Raw genomic sequence first — 22,816 nt, forward strand, 5'->3', positions numbered from 1 at the left:
GATGTTAAATTATTATTGGCAGGTGAATGACATGGTTCAGATCTCTGAGCAGCCCTGGGTTTTGTTTCGTAAGATGAAAGGTATAAACACGTACTGAATAGCAGGACTGGATTTCACTCGGGGCGTGTTATTGTCCTTTTTGTCCTCCGTTTGTCGTCGCTTACCAAATTACCTGAATCTGACGCAGACGCTCACATTCAAGGCGGGGATTAGTTGTTTAAATGCTGTCTGGGAATCTAGACAAATCATCCCCGAGGTGTTTACTCTTATAAATATTCGGATTGTCTGAGATCCCAAGGTGAAACGATTCTCCTGAGGTGAAGCACCTCTGCGTGACCTTGCCCTGCAGGAGTGGACGTGTCTGTGTACGTTATAGAACGCTAATAAAACAGAATTAGGAATTAGGAATCGTTCTGAAGCGGATTTACGACCGAGCCTGCTATGATCCGTACATTTATATATATATTTGTTTTAAGAGCCGAGCCTACTGTTCGATGTGTTTTTGGCTCGTCGAAGTTTATGTTGGTGCTAATGTGCAGCCCGGGCCTTCATAAATATTTCCGCATTCTCCGCGCCAGCAGATGTTCGGTATCATTCGGCCCGTAAAGTCGCTCTCGCCAGTCAAAACAAGCACCCAACAGCCTTGCTCGTATCTCTTCTCGGCTGAGCTGCAGCAATGTTTTTATTTCTTATTTATGTCGTTTGTTTAAACTCGAAGCTATACGCACACGTGAAGAACGTGTAAAGAACGCAAGACTTCTTACTTCAAAATAATCCATACATTTCAGTTTCTTCATACATTTAATGTGGGTTTTTGGAAAATCTGGTCAAAAATATACATTCGTTAATTTAGCCAATTAATTTAATACATGTATTTCATCATTTAGAATGGAATAGAACGCCTTTATTTGTCATATATACAGATACACGTGTACAGTATAACATAATTATTTTGCCACAGAGGTGGTACAGCGCCCCTGGAGCAGACTGCATTAAGGTCCTTGCTTAAGGGCTCGGGATTGAAACCCACAATCTATCAATATTAGCTCTATCCATTAATAAAGGTGCTCGGGTGGTACAGCAGTCAAACACGCTAGTCCACTCACGCTAAAGTCTGAGGTTCGAATCTCAGAGGTGCTATCAGCCTGTCAGACATCTAGACAGACATGATCAGTGGAAATTACAGGATTGTGGGTGTGTGTATAAACTTTTGACTCTTCTGGGCGAGCGCACTCACTTATTAACAATCTATTAATTATTGTATTGTAATTAAATAATAAATACATAATATATTATTAGTATATATTAATTAAGAATATATTAATTGTTCATCTTTCTGCTTCGGGCTGCATATTTTTATTTAGTTTCCTTTTGTTTCTAGTTTCTGTTATTTTGGGCACTGGTTATGTTGGTTTTGGCCACTGGTTTAACTATCACCGTTTCACCTTTTTGTGGCTCTTTAGCCACAGTTTTGCTCTACTTGCAACTCGGTTCGTATTTTGCGACCTTGCAGGTCTATATCTGGCAACCCGCACTGTTACATTTCCACCTTGCTACCAGTGTTTTAGGGTGGAACCAGATCCACCATGACCCTTACCTGAATGAATTGGCTAGTGAAAATAAATAAAGTGTATTTGAAGATTCTGGTATAAGATTTCAGATACTGTCTGGTAAGTGGTCATGTGATCATGTATATATCTAATCATCTCACAGATATCGATCTAGAACGGCATCTTCATTACAGTTAAAAACCTGAATATCCACATTTCCTCTGCCAAAACATGCCGTTCTAGACTGACACTGTGATAAACTTGGTACATGACCCCCGATTATCTGAAATCTGAAACCAGAATGGAGCTCCTGTGCTGTTGCATTTTGCTGACTCGACATTTTTGGATTTCATAAAGCTATTTATAAAGTGTATAGTTCTAAATACGCAGCAAATAATAAAGTCCCATCCTGCACCCTAAATATTGTTTTTTTATTTGTTTTGGTTACATTTCTTTCCTCCAAACGTCCTTGATGGACAGTTTAAAAAAGCACCTTTAGTTCCAGGATTTAGGAAGGTTGCTTCAGATTTCAGGAGGACTGAGGCTGGGAACTTATTCTACAGCTGATTTACATTTGCATTACATTTTATGAGACTAGTACCTGCTGTTTACATAAGGCAGAGGCGTGAGAGCTTTGCTGTAATTCCTGCCATCAAACCTCAAAAATAATTGAGGAACCTCGTTTTAAATGAATACAACAGTTCAGATTGTAATCGCTGATTTTTTGTGCTCACGCTGGTCTGAAAGCGCCATGTCTGGATTATTATTATTAAAAGAAGATGTAAAACTCACAGCGTTGTCGCTGGTCTTCCCCGAGAGGATGGCCCTGGCCTTGGCTTTGGTCAGAGGGAAGTTCTTCAGATAGCTCTCATAAAGATGCTTGGCGAGGGTCTTCATGTCGGCCGCCTCCGGGTGCATGTGCTCCAGATCGGTGGAAAACTCGGCCAAGAGCTTCTCCTTCTCGGCCTGGGGCATGCGGCCAAATCGAATGGCTGGGAAAAAGACAAACAGGCCAAAAAAATTTTCAAACAAAACTCCCCCGAATATCCCAAGTCCAGCGAAGGTTCTAACGGGGGTCACGCCAGGGATCAGTGGAAAAGATACAGGGAGTTTGTTTGGGCATGTTCGGGAATGTCAGGGTGACCTGATCCAGGAGTTTGTGTCCTGAGTTTCATTTGTTTGATGAAGGATCCATGCTGCCTCACATCCTCATACCATCCAGTTAGTTACAGAAAGTCATTATATGAGGGTGAATTAGTGCCCACCTTTGAGGGCATACTTAATTCTGAATGATATTAACAGTATAGTGGTATTTAATAACAGATTTTAAATAAATATCAAGATATAATCATATTGCAGGCACAGTTTGCCCAAATTATTGATTTTTTTAGGTTATTTTTGCGTATGAGGGTGATAACCCAATAACCAGACTCCCACTGACCCCACTCCCAATAACCAGACTCCCACTGACCCCACTCCCAATAACCAGACTCCCACTGACCCCACTCCCAATAACCAGACTCCCACTGACTCGACTCCCACTAACCAGACTTCCATAGACCCCACTACCACTAAAAAGACTTCCACTAACCAGACTCCCACTGACTTGACTCCCACTGACTTGACTCCCACTAACTCCACTCCTACTAACCATACTCCTAATGAGAGTCCCACTAACCAGACTCCCACTGACTCAACTCCCACTGACCCCACTCCCACTAACCAGACAACCAGACTCCCACTGATTGACTCCCACTGAAAACGTGGCCCATTAGGAATAAAAAAATTACTTGCAAAACATTCATTCATTGTCTGTTTTACCACTACCACCACACTGTCCTGGTCAGGGTCGTGGTGGGTGCAATTCACTGGGTGATTTAGTTCTGAAATGATGCAACGTGACTGAAATGATTTGATTAAAGTATGAGCGTACACAGCCTTTAATTTACCAGCCACACCACATCAATACCTCACTAATACCTGCCTAATCTGCACTTTGTTCTGTGGCAGTACCAACATTTCTCAGGAGCTGAGAAAAAAAGGTCAATTTTTGGTCACAGTTACTTACTTATGTAACATACAGAGCTGAGGACGATGATGCAAATGTACATCAGCTCAGATGTAGGCGAGGCGTACAATGCCTAAACATATTTATAATAACAGATTTTATATTAGGCAGTTTGCCTAAATAATTGAGGTTTTTAGGTTATTTTTGCGCATCCTAACGCACGTTTACAGTCGTGTATATGTTAGCAACCAGGCTCAGCAAAATCCTGAAAGGATTCTTACTGTGTACATACAAGCACTACATATAATTACTGCTTACACAAGATTCATCAGTTCTAGTTTAATATCACATTTAGTATCTCCAGTTAACCTGACTGCATGTTTTTGTACTGTGGGAGGAAACCCACACAGACACGGGGAGAACATGCAAACTCCACACAGAAAGGACCCGGACCACATCACCTGAGAACTGGACCCAGGACCTTGTTGCTGTGAGGTGACAGTGCTACCCACCGTGCCGCCCCAGCTCTGGAATGAACTGGAACATCAACATCAGTGTCCAGCCATACAAATGCTGTCGCACAAATTCCCACAGACATACTTCAAACAAGTGCAACAAGCTCACGGTCGGGTGTCCAAATACTTTTGGGAAAAAAGTGTACATCTGACGATCTTTAGGTTGCATATAGACACAAAATGTATTGTTTTAAAGCTTAAAATCTCTCTGGATCAGACACAGCAGCGCTGCTGGAGTTTTTAAACACCTCACTGTCACTGCTGGACTGAGAATAGTCCACCAACCAAAAATATCCAGCCAACAGCACCCCGTGGGCAGTGTCCTGTGACCACTGATGAAGGTCTAGAAGATGACTCAAACAGCAGCAATAGATGAGCAATCGTCTCTGACTTTACATCTACAAGGTGGACCAACTAGGTAGAGTTGTCTAATAGAGTGGACAGTGAGTGGACACGGTGTTTAAAAACTCCAGCAGCGCTGTTGTGTCTGATCCACTCATACCAGCACACAACACACTAACACACCACCACCATGTCAGTGTCACTGCAGTGCTGAGAATCATCCACCACCTAAATAATACCTGCTCTGTGGTGGTCCCGTGGGGGTCCTGACTATTGAAGAACAGGGTGAAAGGGGGTAACAAAGCATGCAGAGAAACAGATGGACTACAGTCAGTAATTGTAGAACTACAAAGTGCTTCTATATGGTAAGTGGAGCTGATAAAATGGACAGTGAGTGCAGAAACAAGGAGGTGGTTTTAATGTTATGGCTGATCAGTGTATATATATACTGTATTTCTCAGTTGTAGCGAGACAGTTACTATCAGTACTGATTAGCAGGAATAAAGTTTATTTGTTTAAACGTTTCTCGGTTTGGTTTTGGTAGAAACGCAGACGCTTCATGTAAAGCCTGTAATTTGTCTTCTGATCCACACGCAGCTATTTGTCTGGAGGCTAGAAAGCGTTTGAAAGGATGACGTCTGAAGCACCGGCGCATTTAAGCCGACAAACCAGTGGCTTATACTTATCTAACATTTTTAAGAGCAGGAAGCTGACGTCGTGTTTTATTTTCCGTCTGCCCCGACTTGTTGAGACTTTTAAGATTAATCGAGTCGCCTGGCACCTTTCGGTAATGTGCACAGGCCTCCCCTGCGCCGTACACGAGGGCAGCGAGCCAGCGGGGGTGACACGGCGCATTTCCAGGCCGGGCCCTTCATCAATCATTGATAAAAGACAAAGAAATGCCAGGCGAGATTTCGCCCAACCAGCGTGAAAGCGAAGGAGGGCGGGTCGAGCACGCAACGCCGGCGCAGGGAAAACAAACCGATAAGCACAAACGGTGATAAACTCAGAGCTACACCTGATCTTCACATTCAGCATTCATACAAAAACACATCCTGGCACTGAAACACACGAGAGCTTCAGTTTATACAACGTACATGTGAACAAAAATATACGGACACCTGATCATGAGCTTGCTGGGTTTATGGACAGTCAAGGACAATCTGGTATCTCTAATTCACCTCACTTGCACATCTTTGGAATGTGGACGGAAACCCACATATACACAGGGAGAACATGCAAAATTCACACAGAAAGGACCCGGACTGCTCCACCTGGGAATCGAACACAGGACCTTTTTGCTGTGCGGCAACAGTGCTACCCACACAAAACCACATGCAGTGATAAAGATGGTCATCTTTGCATCTATGCCAGCCTAAAGTAATCTCGGAACAAGATTAGGGGCAGTTGTAGTTAGTGGTTAAGGTACTGGCCTAGTAATCGAAAGGTCGCTGGTTCACGCCCCACCTTTGCCAGGTTGCCACTGTTGGGCCCTTGAGCAAGGCCCTTAACCCTCAATTGGACTGTATACTGTCACAACTGTAAGTCGCTTTGTATAAAAGCGTCCGCTAAATGCCCAAAATGTAAATGTGCACCGCATAATTAGATTTAGGTGATTTATCCACACTTTTTTACTACTAAGGTGTGGTTTTCTTCCTCAGTTTAGCTGTTTGTACACCTGAAGTTACTTAGAAATGGATTCAAGCGACATTCCTGAAACGTTCCTCACATTTAAGAATGTGCTGAACTGCTGGACGCTGGTGGAAAACCCGCTATCACGTGGCATCACGTTGTGATTTGTCTCACAGCCGCCACATACCGCTGACTAACTCATTACAAACTACGGAAACCATTCAGCTCAGAAACAAAGCAAAAAATCAGCATCCGGACGCCTCGTTGCTAATCCGCTACCTTAACAGATTCGGTGAATCCGAAATCATTGGGTTGCAGAGGGACGAGGACGCGACACGAGAAGCTACGTTTGCGTCGTTGTGTGGTGGTGCACGCCTGAACGCTGCACACTCTGAGAGCAAAAGCCGCAGCCGTGCAGCTGCAGACCACAAAGAGGAAGCAACAAAGTGTGCAGGCCAACGCGCTGCTGCTTCACTGCTAATGCTAAAGCCTCGCTGTTAACACAAGCTAACGTGTAGAATTTACGCGTTTTAGCAGCTTTGCCGGAAACCTCGTCTTTCAAGCAGCCCTCGGGTGTTAGCATTAGAGGAACCGGCGAGAGAGTGATTAGCACTTGTGTATCCAATTACCCGCTTCCTTCACCCTGACTGAGGAGAGCCTTGACTAACACACGCCCCCTCCGACACGTGTGCAGTAGCCGACTTCACGTGGTGAGTTCATATGTGAGACACACCCTGATCCGCATTATTCCCCGCCTCTGTGCAGCACCATCGATCAGCCAGCAGAGGTTGTAATTACATCAGTTAAGAGGAATACCCCTCTGACACCCGCCCTGAACAACAGCCAATCAAGCGCATGTCTGCAAGTCTCCATGATATCAGGCCTTGATGGCAGAGTGGCCTCGAGTGGTCCAGTCAAAGCCAACTTAACCCCATTAATTACCTCTGGAAAGACCTACAGATGGCAGTTCAAGGGATGTGCCATGAAAAATGGGATAAACTGCCTAAATACAGGTGTGCAAAGTGTGTACCCAAGAAGACCTGCAGCTGTAACTGCTGACTGCTCTGCACTCGCTCATTTCACAACCGTCGAAGACTCACCGTTGTGCGACATCCCGACCATCAGGCACTTCTGGAAGCGGCAGTACTGGCACTTGTTGCGACTTTTCTTGTGGATGCGGCAGTGCAGGTCACAGTGATCGTACACTAACTTTAGCCGAATGGTGCGCCGAAAGAAACCCTGTAAACACAACCAAGACATCACAAGGGTGTTAAACTCACGGCCATCTAATACAGAGTCACATTAATTTAGCACTGATTACTGAATAAAATAGCAATCTGTTCTAAATATTAAGAATATTTTAAAAATCCCTTTTTAGCACCTCCAATTGCCCGATTGCGTCACGCTTCCTCTCCACCAATGCCGATCCCCGCTCTGATTGAGGAGAACGAAGCTAACACACGCCCCCTCCGACATGTAGGCAGCATGCCGTATGCATCTTATCACCTACACTTTGACGAGTGCAGTGCAGCTCAGCGTCGTGTATGGAGAGACACACTCTGACAGCACTCTTTTCTCATCTCTGTGCAGGCGCCATCAATCAGCCAGCAGAGGTCGTAATTGCACCAGTCATGAGAGAGAGACCCCATCCCGCCCATATCTGAACAACAGGCCAATCGTTGTTCATGTGGCCGCTCAGCCTTAGCCGGCAGGCAGAGCTGAGATGCGATACGATGTATACGAGATCCAGCTCTGGTTCCAGCGTGTGTTTTACCGCTGCGCCACCTGAGCAGCCACCAACTTTAGATTATTTTGTGTACTTAAACCTCATTCCGATATTATTCTGGCCTTTTATTCTGGCTGGTGATTGTTTAACTACGTCTTCGTCTATCTATTTTAAATGCATCAATTAGAAAGCACATGGAACAGTGGTCTCTTACTAAGGTTGGAAAGAAAATCCAAACTGCCATTTTATGCTGACAGAACATTTCCCTGGATGGTCAAATGTGATCCAAGAACTGTAAAGAAATGGCATGTTTTTATTAGAATTATAATTATAATCCAAGTCTGGACAAGGTCTCAGTCCTACAGTTAGAGCTCAGCACTCAGTAACGGCACTCCAGTGAACTGCAGAGTCATTATTCACATAAATGTAATCACACCACACCGCAATATTTATCTGTCCAGTCCACCATTAACCCACGGCAGAACCGCCTCGACTGGACTTTGGTCAGGGTGTCAATCTTCTAGTTTTTTCATGTTTCTTCTAGTTTTTTGGACCCGGACTGCAGCACCGTGTCTCCAGAGTGAATTATCAATAAAAACTAAGAAATCTACACTGAAGTCTGATCTCATTCCGGTGGAGGCTGTATAATGACAGTGGGGCCAGGGTGGTTTATTGCTTAATGTTTATAATGTTTCATGTTTTTTCTGTAGGTTTTATTCTGCGTATCGGGTGCGCTGCACGGACATTGTGGTGGTTTGTTGTGGGGAGCGTGGCTCTTCTGTTTTGGGTGCTTTAGTTGTGAGGAATTTGTAGAAAGGTCCAAACAGAGGGCCACCAAACTTTGTATCCAGATGAACTGATCGTTGTGGCCTAGTGGTTAAGATAATGGATTAGTAATCCAAAGGTTGCTGGTACAAGCCCCACAACTGCCAGGCTGTGACAATTGGGCCCTTGAGCAAGGCACTTAACCCTCAATTGCTTAGACAGTTTACTGTCACAGTAGTGTAAGTTGCTTTGGATAAAAGCGTCCGCTAAATGCTGAGAATGTAAACGTATTTGTGATTATACACTCATTAGTAAAATAACGGGCTGTTAAATAAATCACTAGAGATATGCTGGTGTAAATAGAGACTTTGATATCTAAACAAACACTAACTGGGCGAGTGCTAATATTTTTTCTGGCTGCTCCTGTATTTGGGCGTCGGCACAGCAGATCTGATCCACATACCAGACTTTACATTTACATTTACAGTACTGGGACAATATACTGTCTAAGCAATTGAGGGTTAGGGGCCGTGCTCAAGGGCCCAAAGGTGACAACCTGGCAGTGGTGGGGGCTAGAGCCTAGTCCAGGTCCTTCACCACTAGGCTACAACTGGGTTACAGACTGGGCACAGTTTTTTTTTACCAGTTACCCTGCCTGATGCTGATGCAAGCCTCCTATTTCTATCCAGGCTTGGGACCGGCACTTAGAGCGCACTGACATGTGGGGCTGTTTCGGCCACGCCCCTTATATCCATTGGGACGCCCAATTGGCTGCTAGCACTGCTGAGATTTAAACCCTGTTACTGAATAGATCTGTTACTAAAATGACTGATCTGTAACAGCGACATATTAATTTGATTGTTTTACAGTATTATATCATACAGATTATCTTTCATGTTTTAAAGTACCAGCTGAGAGGTGTGAAAAATAAATGCCCTTCTGATTCACAGGTAATTATTATATATTTGAACTCTGCTGCCTTCATGAAGCGGGCGCACATGCAGAAAACATCACAAACGCGAGAGGATGTTTGCAGAGAACCTTCAGTCCCGTAGAACGATTTCACTGCTATTTTTAGCAGCATTTAGGACTATAAATAGAAAGAGGAAGCTTGACTGACTCACACTCCACCCAAAAATGGCTCGTGCATTATATTACAGAACAATTCATGTGTTAACCTGCTTGGCTGAACCTCACTCGGCCATTGTTGGCTGATGAGCTGACGATTATATCAGCGTGACCTGTATCAATACAAACTTTCTCCTCACGCCAATCACTCGGCTTCCGATAAAAGCTCGGACGAACTTTACTTGAGAGAGTCGACCGTATACGTGAGCGCTTCCAGACAGCCGGTATGAGCATAAATATAGAAGGATCATTGCAAAGGCCATACGCTGCCATATAGATCCGCTTTCATTCAATTCTGATCAGTACCGGGTTTAACAGCAGTTTTTTTCAAGCTCTGTGATTTTAATAAAGAGCAAGAAGGGCCTGAGTTCAATTCCCTGGTCAGGTTTCCAGGGTCCTTTCTGTATGGAGTTTGCATGTTCTCCCCGTGTCAACATGGGTTCTCCGGTTTTCTCCCACAATACAAAGACATGCAGTCAGGTTAATTGGAACTGCTAAAACTGCCCTAAGTGTGTGTGTGTGTGTGCCTTGTGATGGACTAGAGACCTGTCCTGGGTTTTCTGCCTTTCGCCCAATGAATCAGACCCACTGCGACCCTGACCAGAAATACACCATGGTTAAAGAGACACAAGTGCACCTGAATAAACGTTCCAGTCGTCAGCTTTCAGATTCTGTTAATATAGCGTCAAGCCAACACCTGAGTCAGGTGATCCAGATAAACGCTAAGATACGCTCATGTTACGACACTTTATGAGCTGGATTGCTGCTCACTCTGATTGGGTGAGCTTGTGCCCACGTTATCTTTGGTCAACAGTGTAAAAGAGAGCATGGAAAAGCATGACTGTGCCCATTTGCGCTAAACGAGGTCCATAATGACATGATGTGATGAGCCGTCACGCCTCCTGTTAAGCAAATCTGGGATGAATCGGAATGTGGAGTGTGAGTCAGGCCTTCTCGTCCAACATACAGGTCTGATCTCACTGATACAAAGAGTTGGCAGCTTAGTATTAAAGGCCATGGATTAGAAAGGGATGTCTGGTGTCTACATACTTTTGGCCGGCAGGTTTCAGCCTGTGCAACACCACCGACCAGCCAGCAGAGGTCATGTTAGCTAATCGTGGCTGTGCGTCTGTATAGGTACTCGGCCGTCCGAAAGCAGCTCGAGCTCGAGATCTTAGCACCAGTGGCACGGGTGATGTACCCCTGCACCACCCGAGCGCCCCAATGTCAGATTCTCTTTATCAGGATGGCACTGCCAAGTCAAGTCAGTTTTACTGTCCACACTTTAATACCAAGGATTCAGTTTCTAAACTGATATTTAAATCGGTTGCTGAAGTTTCATGGGTCGTTGGCATTACTTAGCACCCTGTGGTCAGCGGAGTGATACAGATACGATATTCTGAAATGGGATGGGATGCTTAGAGGTGATGCTGAACAGTAGATGCACGTCCTGTAACTGCACAGACCTGTAACCACAGCATGCAGCCCAAAAACACCTTCATTTCTCTTTATTTAGATAAATTAAGCATGCGTTCCAGACATGCAGACGAGGTCAAATGGTGTCAGGCTATCTCTCCCTCGGTGTCTTTCACATAAACCACAAAACCCCCCACTGCAAGTTTCCACTTAGAAAAAACACACACGTATGGGCAGAGATGAGCTGCGTCTGAATAAATATAATCATGCGAGTGGGTGAGCCAGACGGCCTCCGTGCTTCACTGCGTTTCCGTTCCTCGCCCTGAACAGAAGGAGCAGGTGAGGGTAGGCAGGCAGCTGGGTGGGTGGTTTTTAAAGGTACACCTCTGGAAACCCGAAAAGGTTCAGCGGGGTTTCAGGAGTTGAGTCGAGGTGGAATTACCCAGCGATCAACACCAGGTTCAAGAGTTTTCAATGTGGGTGTAGATCCTGGTGGGTGGGGAAACACACCATCACCCCCCATCAATTATATTTAACAGAATGAAATCTGTACTATGTTCTTCTACTAATATTTATTAAAAAGGGAAAAGAAAACCTACTTTTATTATTAAAAAAATACATAAAATGAAACACGGTTTTGTATTGTGCTGATTGAGGACTGCTCCCCATCAGGCCTGTCTCCAGTGCCCAGCTAGCTGAGTTTTGGCAAATTTGGGCAAGCATATTAGCCCGCTGTGCCACCCGAGCACCATAATCGTTCCTATAAACAATAAAAAGTGATCATGACTGAGCTCCTCTGTTGGCAACCTGTTATTTTCTTAAAACCGTGATTCTGGGCCGCTCAGGTGGCACGGCGGTAAAATCACATGCTGGAACCAGAGCTGGATCTGGAATACATCGTATCGCATCCCAGCTCTGCCTGCCGGCTAGGCTGAGCGGCCACATGGACAACGATTGGCCTGTTGTTCAGATATGGGCGGGACTAAGCCGGATGGGGTCTCTCTCTCTCATGACTCTGCTGGCTGATCGATGGCGCCTGCACAGAGATGAGAAAAGAGTGCTGTCAGGGTGTGTCTCTCCGTACACAACGCTGAGCTGCACTGCACCCGTCAAAGTGTAGATGATGAGATGCATACGGCTGCTGCCCACGTGTCGGGCAGTGTGTTAGCTTCGTTCTCCTCAATCAGAGCAGGGATCGCTAGTCCGGTTCTTTGTGTCTTACAGGTAACTCAGTCGGTGTCGAGGAGGTGTGGTGGCCCTTTTTCGGGACGAGCACCAACTTTGGACCCACACTAGTTTGGGGTGCTGCTTGTGCACTGCTGTCCACCTGCTTCTTCTGGGTTTCCTTTCTTTCTGAGACCTTGCTAGCTTTCATTTCTGCACTTTCACTTTTCTTTCCACTTTCTCCGTTGTGGACTGCAAATGTTTCTGATATTTTGGCCACCCCTCTTAATCTCCCTGTACCCCTTTTCATTTGTGTCCCAGTTTTATTCAACCTTGGTCAAGCCTCCTGCAAATCGGGCTCATTTTCAGTTCGTGCAGGTGCGGGGGCTTCGCTTGGCGCATCAGTGGCGAGGCGCGACTCGTTTCCTTACAAACATGAATACAGATAGTGATGCCTACCTTGCACCCTTCACAGGCGTGGACGCCGTAATGGAAACCCGAGGCTCGGTCACCGCAGACACGACACTCTATGTTTAAAACCGAGGGCGTCGAGTCTTCCGGCTGTTTGGGGAACGCCACGCTGTTCTCTGCGTACAGCGGAGGAGACTCGGGCTCAAGCTTAATGGAACCTGCATGGATGAAACAGAAAGCGTTTTTATTATGGAACGTTTTAACATGCCATTAGGTGTGTTTGATCTATGAATGTGTAGAAACATGTGATGTGATCGCTTTCTTTTCTAGAGAGAACTAGCAATTTATTAAATAGAATAGAACACAACAAACTATATGGCCAAAAGTATTTGGACACCTGACAGCCTGACAGTAGGGGAGTTGTAGCCTAGCGATTAAGGTGCTGGACTAGTAATCAGAAGGTCACTGGTTCAAGCCCCACCAGGCGTGTGCTAGGCGTGTGCTAGCCTGTGACCATGCTTTTTTATTTATTTATTTATGCATTTTCTCCTTTTTAACGCGTCCAATTGCCCGATTGCATCACGCTTCCTCTCCACCAATGCCGGTCCCCGCTCCGACACGTGGGCAGCAGCCGTATGCATCTTATCACCTATACTTTGACGAGTGCCGTGCAGCTCAGCGTTGTGTACGAAGAGACACACCCTGAGAGCACTCTTTTCTCATCTTTGTGCAGGCGCCATCAATCAGCCAGCAGAGAATTGCACCAGTTATGAGAGAGAGACCCCATCCGCCTTAGTCCCGCCCATATCTGAACAACAGGCCAATCGTTGTTCTTGTGGCCACTCAGCCTTAGCCGGCAGGCAGAGCTGAGATTCGATACGATGTATTCCAGATCCAGCTCTGGTTCCAGCGTGTGTTTTTACAGCTGCACCACCTTTGTAATAGGGAACTGGAAATGACTAAACAAGTTCAGAAATTTGTTTAGAAAAACACTATTAAAACAAGAATGTATTTTTATTTCTTTCGGCTACTTCTGTATATATCACGGGTTGCAAAACCGTGTAAAAACAGGGCAGTTGTAGCCTAGTGGTTAAGGTGCCGGACTAGTAATCAAAAGGTTACTGGTTCAAGCCCCACCACTGCCAGGTTGCCACTGTAGGGCCCTTGAGCAAGGCCCTTAACCCTCAGTTGCTTAGACAGGATACTGTCACAGTACTGTAGGTTGCTTTGGATAAAAAAAGCGCTTTCTTTTTTCAGTATAGAAGGACGTTCTAAAATGATTGTCCAAGGAAATAGCTCATATTGACCAGCATTAAATAGATATTGGAATATATATTAGCACAAAAGAATTAAATTTAGCACTGTGTGTAATAAACAATAATTTAATATAAATTTAAGTTGACTGTTTTGTGGTGTTTAATGAGATTTGGTGCGTACTTTGGTTTTCTGGAATTCTGTAGTTGTTTTCCTGAGTTCTGTAGCCATTCTCTTGTGCTCTATAGATGCTCATTTGTGCTCTATAACCGTTCTCCTGTGCTCTGTAGCCGTTCTCCTCGGCTCTGTAGCCGTTGTCCTCGGCTCTGTAGCCGTTCTCCTGCGGCCTGTAACTGTTCTCGTGAGCTCTGTAGCTGTTCTCGTGAGCTCTGTAACTGTTCTCGTGAGCTCTGTAGCTGTTCTCGTGGCCTCTGTAGCTGTTCTCGTGAGCTCTCTGGTTGTACACGTGCGTCAGGTCCATCATGTGCGTGCTTTCGCTCTGGCCGGGACTGGGCGCGTACTCCACGCCGGAGATGGTGGCGTAGTCCAGCGTGGAGAAGGGCTTCAGGTCCAGGGAGTGCGAGCTGTCGTCCAGTTCCTCCAGTTCCAGAGCGCTCAGGCCGAATCCCACGGGCCAGGAGAACGTCTGCGTGTCCACCATATCTGCCCGAGAGAAACACACGTGGGGTTAGAACCAGGCGAAAGGCAACGAGGGGAAAGGCCAAGCGGACCGACGGGATTAGCCTGGCGTGTCAAAAAATTTCCCAGGCAGCTTTGAGTCATCGCTTGTTCGCTTGTTTCTGATGCTACGTGTGCGCAATGCTACAAAGCTAACATTCCAGTCGCACAGCTAAGAGACGACAAAACAAAAACAAAACCAATTATTTATTATTTACAGCGCACTTATTCTGAAATACTTCCTAGCAATGAGCAGAACTGCAATCTGATATTTCTCAAGCTACAGTACTTAGCTTAGCATTTAGCATTCTTGTTTCTCATGCTAGCTTAGAGACAACAAGAAACAACAAACAAAAACAGGCAAGTGTTTAATATTCTGTGAAAATGTGCCTGTTTACAGTCAGTTAGGAGGATCAATAAGACTGATTAGAATGATAAAGGTCTGTGATTAATAAAGTCTTCGTAAATGTCAGTCAGTACGAGTTAGCTTAGCTTGTGTGTGTGTGTGCGTGTGTGAGGTGTGATTGTGTGAAATGCTGACGAAGTGTCAGACTGAAATACAACATTGGTTTATGTTCATACCCTGGACCTGGTGCCAGCCAATCACAGGGCACGACACTCTCACTCATTCATTCACGTACACGTAGGGGCAATCCACCTTCTGCATGTTTTTCATGAAGTAGATTAAAACATTTACATTTTATGCATTTAGCGGACGCTTTTATCCAAACCGACTAACAGTACTGGGACAGTATACTATCTAAGCAGTTGAGGGTTAAGGGCCTTGCTCAAGGGCCCAACAGGGGCAACCTGGCCGTGGTGGGGTTTGAACCAGTAACCCTTTGATTACTAGTCCTTTACCACTAGGTTACACCTGCCCTATTAAAAAATAAACACACGGACATGAGTGGAACATGCTAAACTCCTCAGACAGTCCAAGTTATGAATCAAAATCAGGTCATCAGGAGCTATGCTGCTGCATAACACCGACTGTACCAGCTGTGCCACCTTCCGCTACCAACATAAAAACGTTTAATCATGTTGATCAGGTGGTCAGTCTGAAAGTGGAAACAAAACTGTGCTGTAGTCTATTGGTTAAGGTACTTCATTAGTAATCATAAGGTCGCTGGTTCAAACCCCACCACTTGCAAGTTGCCACTGTTGGGCCCTTGAGCAAGGCCCTTGACCCTGAGTTGCTTAAAAACTGTATACTGTAAGTCACTTTGGATAAATGCGTCCGCTAAATGTGGAAAATGTAAACATAAGGTGACCCCTGAATCATCTGCACTCATTTGTCCGAGCTTCACTTGGTGCGTGTGTGTGTGTGTGTGTGTTAATGCAGGCTCCATCAACCTTCCACCTGAATTCTATTTAATCCACACGGCAATTCAATTTCCGAGTCCAACAGCTAACAAAAGACGTGCGAAGCTTCCAGGTGTCAAACCACTCAGCCGGTGCCCACTGGATCCTCCAACGGTTCAAAAATAGCCAAATTGTTGAAGCGCTTCCCAGAGGCATTCCCAAAATACCCCAACACGGAAAAACATCCTCTGTTCAACGACTTATTTTTTCCCTTCTCACCTGAATGGAATGTGAACGAATGAATAGACAGATCGACTGGAATACCTGGGCACGCTTACGCCGACCCTTTGTGGAAACGCTGGGCAGTGATGGGCGTCTATTTTTAGCTGAGCTTCGGTTTTCTGTTCTTAAACCTGCCCGTAAACATAAAGCGGTAAACATGTTCCTTGTGGGACTTTTGCACCAGTTGGAGGAAAAACAGGGACGATCTGGGGTCAGATGCTTGGCTTGGTGATACGCCGCCTCCCTGATTTCTCAGTGCTGGACGTGTACAGTCATCACATTCGGGTGGAAACCACTGAGTTCTCATGTGATGACAGATACGAGACTTTATTTTAGGGCTGAAAGAACAAAAAAGAACAAAACAACCTTTTTGGCTGGCACAGCAAATCTGGTCCGAATACCAGACTGGCACAGTTTCTTGACGGACTGTCTTATTTCATTCCAGCTTGGGACTGGCACGATATTAGCCAATCATGTCTGTTTAGATGCTAGACCGGCTGATAGCACCGCTCAGATTGAAACCCAGAATCCGCAGACCTCAGCGCTAGTGGGGTATGCTTTTTAAAAAAATATCTGGGCCACAGCTGCGCTCTTAGTTTCCTAAATTAGAAATATATGAGAACCCAATACTGGGCATGCACACTGTCTAAGTCATGGCTATGTGGCAAAAATATATGGACACCTCGACTAATTAGCTACATCCATTGCAAACAGGAGTGTAAAATGTTTCCTTGTGCACAAACCACATTAATAAAGACACGGTTCATGAATTTGGTTAGAAGAAACTTCAGAGTAACAGATGTTCCTTCAGTATTTACTCACATTACACCAGCAAACACCTACACAGTGTTATATGAGTGTTACAACAAACAACATGACCTTAATTAACCTTCAGTTACTCTAGTTCTACCTGTGTAGACGTTTTAATATTTATATTATTATATTATCTGTTAACACAGTGCTATATATTTAGAATGTATTACTTTAATATTTCATTAAAAATAAATATCTTTCTTGTTTTAAACAGACATTTGTCTGAACTGCTGGAAAAAAAAATCCAAAATAATTGTTTTTGTAATTATTATCTGCTTTAATATAATAAAAAAATGAATATAATCAATTAATTAATTATTATATATTATATACAGTATATATCAGTGGCAACTGCTGGTCTTTCAAAGAGGGGAAGCTCATTGTTGGCTTACATCATAAAATTTGTCAATTTATTTATATATAAATTCTGCCCTCCGTTCCTTTTCAAGAAAATGGCCTGAAGTGGGTTACAGTTTGTCCTTCGACTTCACTCGCAAAATCCGCGATGGGACTGAAGCTCCCAGTGATTAAGTGATGGTGTAGATCTCAAAATAGCTGTCAATCAAAACGGGATTCAGCCTTTCGACTGATCCTCCAATCATCTTGCAGAAGCTCCGTGTCCAGACCCGCCCACAGCTCCGTTCACCCCCAGAGACGCTCAGCGTCCGGGGGCGGGACAAAATCGTGGCATTTATCCAATGACCGGCGAGTTTCGAAGCAATGAAAAAAACGAACGTTCCATGCAGCCCCGTTGAAGTGAATAGACGCTCAGCTTCTGCGGGCAAATGCATCGACGCTACAGGAATGTATGAGAAGTTAACAAAATCGAGTCAGTCGATTTGTGATAAGTAGCTGATTCTGAACGAACTCGTCTTCGAGATGAACGTGTTCTAACGCATTTGTAGTCAATGAAATGTTAACACAACTGTACATATTTGACCATTTAATTTTTGACATTTTAGGGGAAGCTGAGCTTCACTTACAGTCTTAGAGAAATCGCCACTGATATATATATATATATATATATATATATATATATATATATATATATATATATATATATATATTAGATAGATAGATATATATAAATATTAAATTAAATATAATTTAATAAATGTATATAATTAACGGATAAAATAATAGTGCTTTAATATAATACAAAAATGAATATAATAAACTAATTAATTATTATATATATTAAATTAAATTTTTATAATGTATTATATATATATATATATATATATATATATATATATATATATACATATATATATATATATATAATTTAATAAATGTATATAATTAATATAGAACAAATGGTATTTTAAATAATTGTTCATGTAATTATTATGTGCTTTAATATAATAAAAAAAGGAATATAATACACTAATTAATTATTATATATATTAAATTAAATTTGTATAATTTATTATATACAGTGTATCACAAAAGTGAGTACACCCCTCACATTTCTGCAAATATTTCATTATATCTTTTCATGGGACAACACTATAGACATGAAACTTGGATATAACTTAGAGTAGTCAGTGTACAACTTGTATAGCAGTGTAGATTTACTGTCTTCTGAAAATAACTCAACACACAGCCATTAATGTCTAAATGGCTGGCAACATAAGTGAGTACACCCCACAGTGAACATGTCCAAATTGTGCCCAAAGTGTCAATATTTTGTGTGACCACCATTATTATCCAGCACTGCCTTAACCCTCCTGGGCATGGAATTCACCAGAGCTGCACAGGTTGCTACTGGAATCCTCTTCCACTCCTCCATGATGACATCACGGAGCTGGTGGATGTTAGACACCTTGAACTCCTCCACCTTCCACTTGAGGATGCGCCACAGGTGCTCAATTGGGTTTAGTCCATCACCTTTACCTTCAGCTTCCTCAGCAAGGCAGTTGTCATTTTGGAGGTTGTGTTTGGGGTCGTTATCCTGTTGGAAAACTGCCATGAGGCCCAGTTTTCGAAGGGAGGGGATCATGCTCTGTTTCAGAATGTCCCAGTACATGTTGGAATTCATGTTTTCCTCAATGAACTGCAGCTCCCCAGTGCCAGCAACACTCATGCAGCCCAAGACCATGATGCTACCACCACTATGCTTGACTGTAGGCAAGATACAGTTGTCTTGGTACTTCTCACCAGGGCGCCGCCACACATGCTGGACACCATCTGAGCCAAACAAGTTTATCTTGGTCTCGTCAGACCACAGGGCATTCCAGTAATCCATGTTCTTGGACTGCTTGTCTTCAGCAAACTGTTTGCGGGCTTTCTTGTGCGTCAGCTTCCTTCTGGGATGACGACCATGCAGACCGAGTTGATGCAGTGTGCGGCGTATGGTCTGAGCACTGACAGGCTGACCTCCCACGTCTTCAACCTCTGCAGCAATGCTGGCAGCACTCATGTGTCTATTTTTTAAAGCCAACCTCTGGATATGACGCCGAACACGTGGACTCAACTTCTTTGGTCGACCCTGGCGAAGCCTGTTCCGAGTGGAACCTGTCCTGGAAAACCACTGTATGACCTTGGCCACCATGCTGTAGCTCAGTTTCAGGGTGTTAGCAATCTTCTTATAGCCCAGGCCATCTTTGTGGAGAGCAACAATTCTATTTCTCACATCCTCAGAGAGTTCTTTGCCATGAGGTGCCATGTTGAATATCCAGTGGCCAGTATGAGAGAATTGTACCCAAAACACCAAATTTAACAGCCCTGCTCCCCATTCACACCTGGGACCTTGACACATGACACCAGGGATGGACAACGACACATTTGGGCACAATTTGGACATGTTCACTGTGGGGTGTACTCACTTATGTTGCCAGCTATTTAGACATTAATGGCTGTGTGTTGAGTTATTTTCAGAAGACAGTAAATCTACACTGCTATACAAGCTGTACACTGACTACTCTAAGTTATATCCAAGTTTCATGTCTATAGTGTTGTCCCATGAAAAGATATAATGAAATATTTGCAGAAATGTGAGGGGTGTACTCACTTTTGTGATACACTGTATATATATATATATACATATATATATATATATAATTTAATAAATGTATATAATTAATATAGAACAAATGGTATTTTAAATAATTGCTCATGTAATTATTATGTGCTTTAATATAATAAAAAAAGGAATATAATACACTAATTAATTTATTATATTCCTTTTTTTTATTATATTAAAGCACATAATAACTAATTAATTATTAAAATACCATTTTATCTGTATTAAATTTATATATATAATTAGTAATTAAATATAATTTAATACATATAAATAATATATATATACATATATACATTTCTGCAAATATTTTATTATATCTTTTCATGGGACAACACTATAGAAATAAAACTTGGATATAACTTAGAGTAGTCAGTGTACAACTTGTATAGCAGTGTAGATTTACTGTCTTCTGAAAATAACTCAACACACAGCCATTAATGTCTAAATAGCTGCAACATAAGTGAGTACACCCCACAGTGAACATGTCCAAATTGTGCCCAAAGTGTCAATATTTTGTGTGACCACCATTATTATCCAGCACTGCCTTAACCCTCCTGGGCATGGAATTCACCAGAGCTGCACAGGTTGCTACTGGAATCCTCTTCCACTCCTCCATGATGACATCACGGAGCTGGTGGATGTTAGACACCTTGAACTCCTCCACCTTCCACTTGAGGATGCGCCACAGGTGCTCAATTGGGTTTAGTCCATCACCTTTACCTTCAGCTTCCTCAGCAAGGCAGTTGTCATTTTGGAGGTTGTGTTTGGGGTCGTTATCCTGTTGGAAAACTGCCATGAGGCCCAGTTTTCGAAGGGAGGGGATCATGCTCTGTTTCAGAATGTCCCAGTACATGTTGGAATTCATGTTTTCCTCAATGAACTGCAGCTCCCCAGTGCCAGCAACACTCATGCAGCCCAAGACCATGATGCTACCACCACTATGCTTGACTGTAGGCAAGATACAGTTGTCTTGGTACTTCTCACCAGGGCGCCGCCACACATGCTGGACACCATCTGAGCCAAACAAGTTTATCTTGGTCTCGTCAGACCACAGGGCATTCCAGTAATCCATGTTCTTGGACTGCTTGTCTTCAGCAAACTGTTTGCGGGCTTTCTTGTGCGTCAGCTTCCTTCTGGGATGACGACCATGCAGACCGAGTTGATGCAGTGTGCGGCGTATGGTCTGAGCACTGACAGGCTGACCTCCCACGTCTTCAACCTCTGCAGCAATGCTGGCAGCACTCATGTGTCTATTTTTTAAAGCCAACCTCTGGATATGACGCCGAACACGTGGACTCAACTTCTTTGGTCGACCCTGGCGAAGCCTGTTCCGAGTGGAACCTGTCCTGGAAAACCACTGTATGACCTTGGCCACCATGCTGTAGCTCAGTTTCAGGGTGTTAGCAATCTTCTTATAGCCCAGGCCATCTTTGTGGAGAGCAACAATTCTATTTCTCACATCCTCAGAGAGTTCTTTGCCATGAGGTGCCATGTTGAATATCCAGTGGCCAGTATGAGAGAATTGTACCCAAAACACCAAATTTAACAGCCCTGCTCCCCATTCACACCTGGGACCTTGACACATGACACCAGGGATGGACAACGACACATTTGGGCACAATTTGGACATGTTCACTGTGGGGTGTACTCACTTATGTTGCCAGCTATTTAGACATTAATGGCTGTGTGTTGAGTTATTTTCAGAAGACAGTAAATCTACACTGCTATACAAGTTGTACACTGACTACTCTAAGTTATATCCAAGTTTCATGTCTATAGTGTTGTCCCATGAAAAGATATAATGAAATATTTGCAGAAATGTGAGGGGTGTACTCACTTTTGTGATACACTGTATATATATATATATACATATATATATAATTTAATAAATGTATATAATTAATATAGAACAAATGGTATTTTAAATAATTGCTCATGTAATTATTATGTGCTTTAATATAATAAAAAAAGGAATATAATACACTAATTAATTTATTATATTCCTTTTTTTTATTATATTAAAGCACATAATAACTAATTAATTATTAAAATACCATTTTATCTGTATTAAATTTATATATATAATTAGTAATTAAATATAATTTAATACATATAAATAATATATATATACATATATACATTTCTGCAAATATTTTATTATATCTTTTCATGGGACAACACTATAGAAATAAAACTTGGATATAACTTAGAGTAGTCAGTGTACAACTTGTATAGCAGTGTAGATTTACTGTCTTCTGAAAATAACTCAACACACAGCCATTAATGTCTAAATAGCTGCAACATAAGTGAGTACACCCCACAGTGAACATGTCCAAATTGTGCCCAAAGTGTCAATATTTTGTGTGACCACCATTATTATCCAGCACTGCCTTAACCCTCCTGGGCATGGAATTCACCAGAGCTGCACAGGTTGCTACTGGAATCCTCTTCCACTCCTCCATGATGACATCACGGAGCTGGTGGATGTTAGACACCTTGAACTCCTCCACCTTCCACTTGAGGATGCGCCACAGGTGCTCAATTGGGTTTAGTCCATCACCTTTACCTTCAGCTTCCTCAGCAAGGCAGTTGTCATCTTGGAGGTTGTGTTTGGGGTCGTTATCCTGTTGGAAAACTGCCATGAGGCCCAGTTTTCGAAGGGAGGGGATCATGCTCTGTTTCAGAATGTCACAGTACATGTTGGAATTCATGTTTCCCTCAATGAACTGCAGCTCCCCAGTGCCAGCAACACTCATGCAGCCCAAGACCATGATGCTACCACCACCATGCTTGACTGTAGGC

General features: G+C 43.4%; 1 protein-coding gene across 1 annotated transcript in view; it reads right to left on the reverse strand.

The window, feature by feature from the left end:
- The window catches only part of pparg (peroxisome proliferator-activated receptor gamma), a 53,517-nt gene that overhangs the window by 5,725 nt on the left and 24,976 nt on the right, over positions 1 to 22,816 (reverse strand). The window contains exons 2-5 of the mRNA XM_062986993.1: positions 14,095 to 14,574; positions 12,706 to 12,875; positions 7,148 to 7,286; positions 2,343 to 2,542 (exon numbers count right to left, since the gene is read on the reverse strand). Coding sequence (XP_062843063.1) covers positions 2,343 to 2,542; positions 7,148 to 7,286; positions 12,706 to 12,875; positions 14,095 to 14,572 — 987 coding nt within the window. The 5' untranslated portion in view covers positions 14,573 to 14,574. The remainder of the gene's footprint in view (positions 1 to 2,342; positions 2,543 to 7,147; positions 7,287 to 12,705; positions 12,876 to 14,094; positions 14,575 to 22,816) is intronic.

This window comes from Trichomycterus rosablanca, chromosome 24 (assembly GCF_030014385.1).
Source record: "Trichomycterus rosablanca isolate fTriRos1 chromosome 24, fTriRos1.hap1, whole genome shotgun sequence".
NCBI classification, from domain to species: domain Eukaryota; kingdom Metazoa; phylum Chordata; class Actinopteri; order Siluriformes; family Trichomycteridae; genus Trichomycterus; species Trichomycterus rosablanca.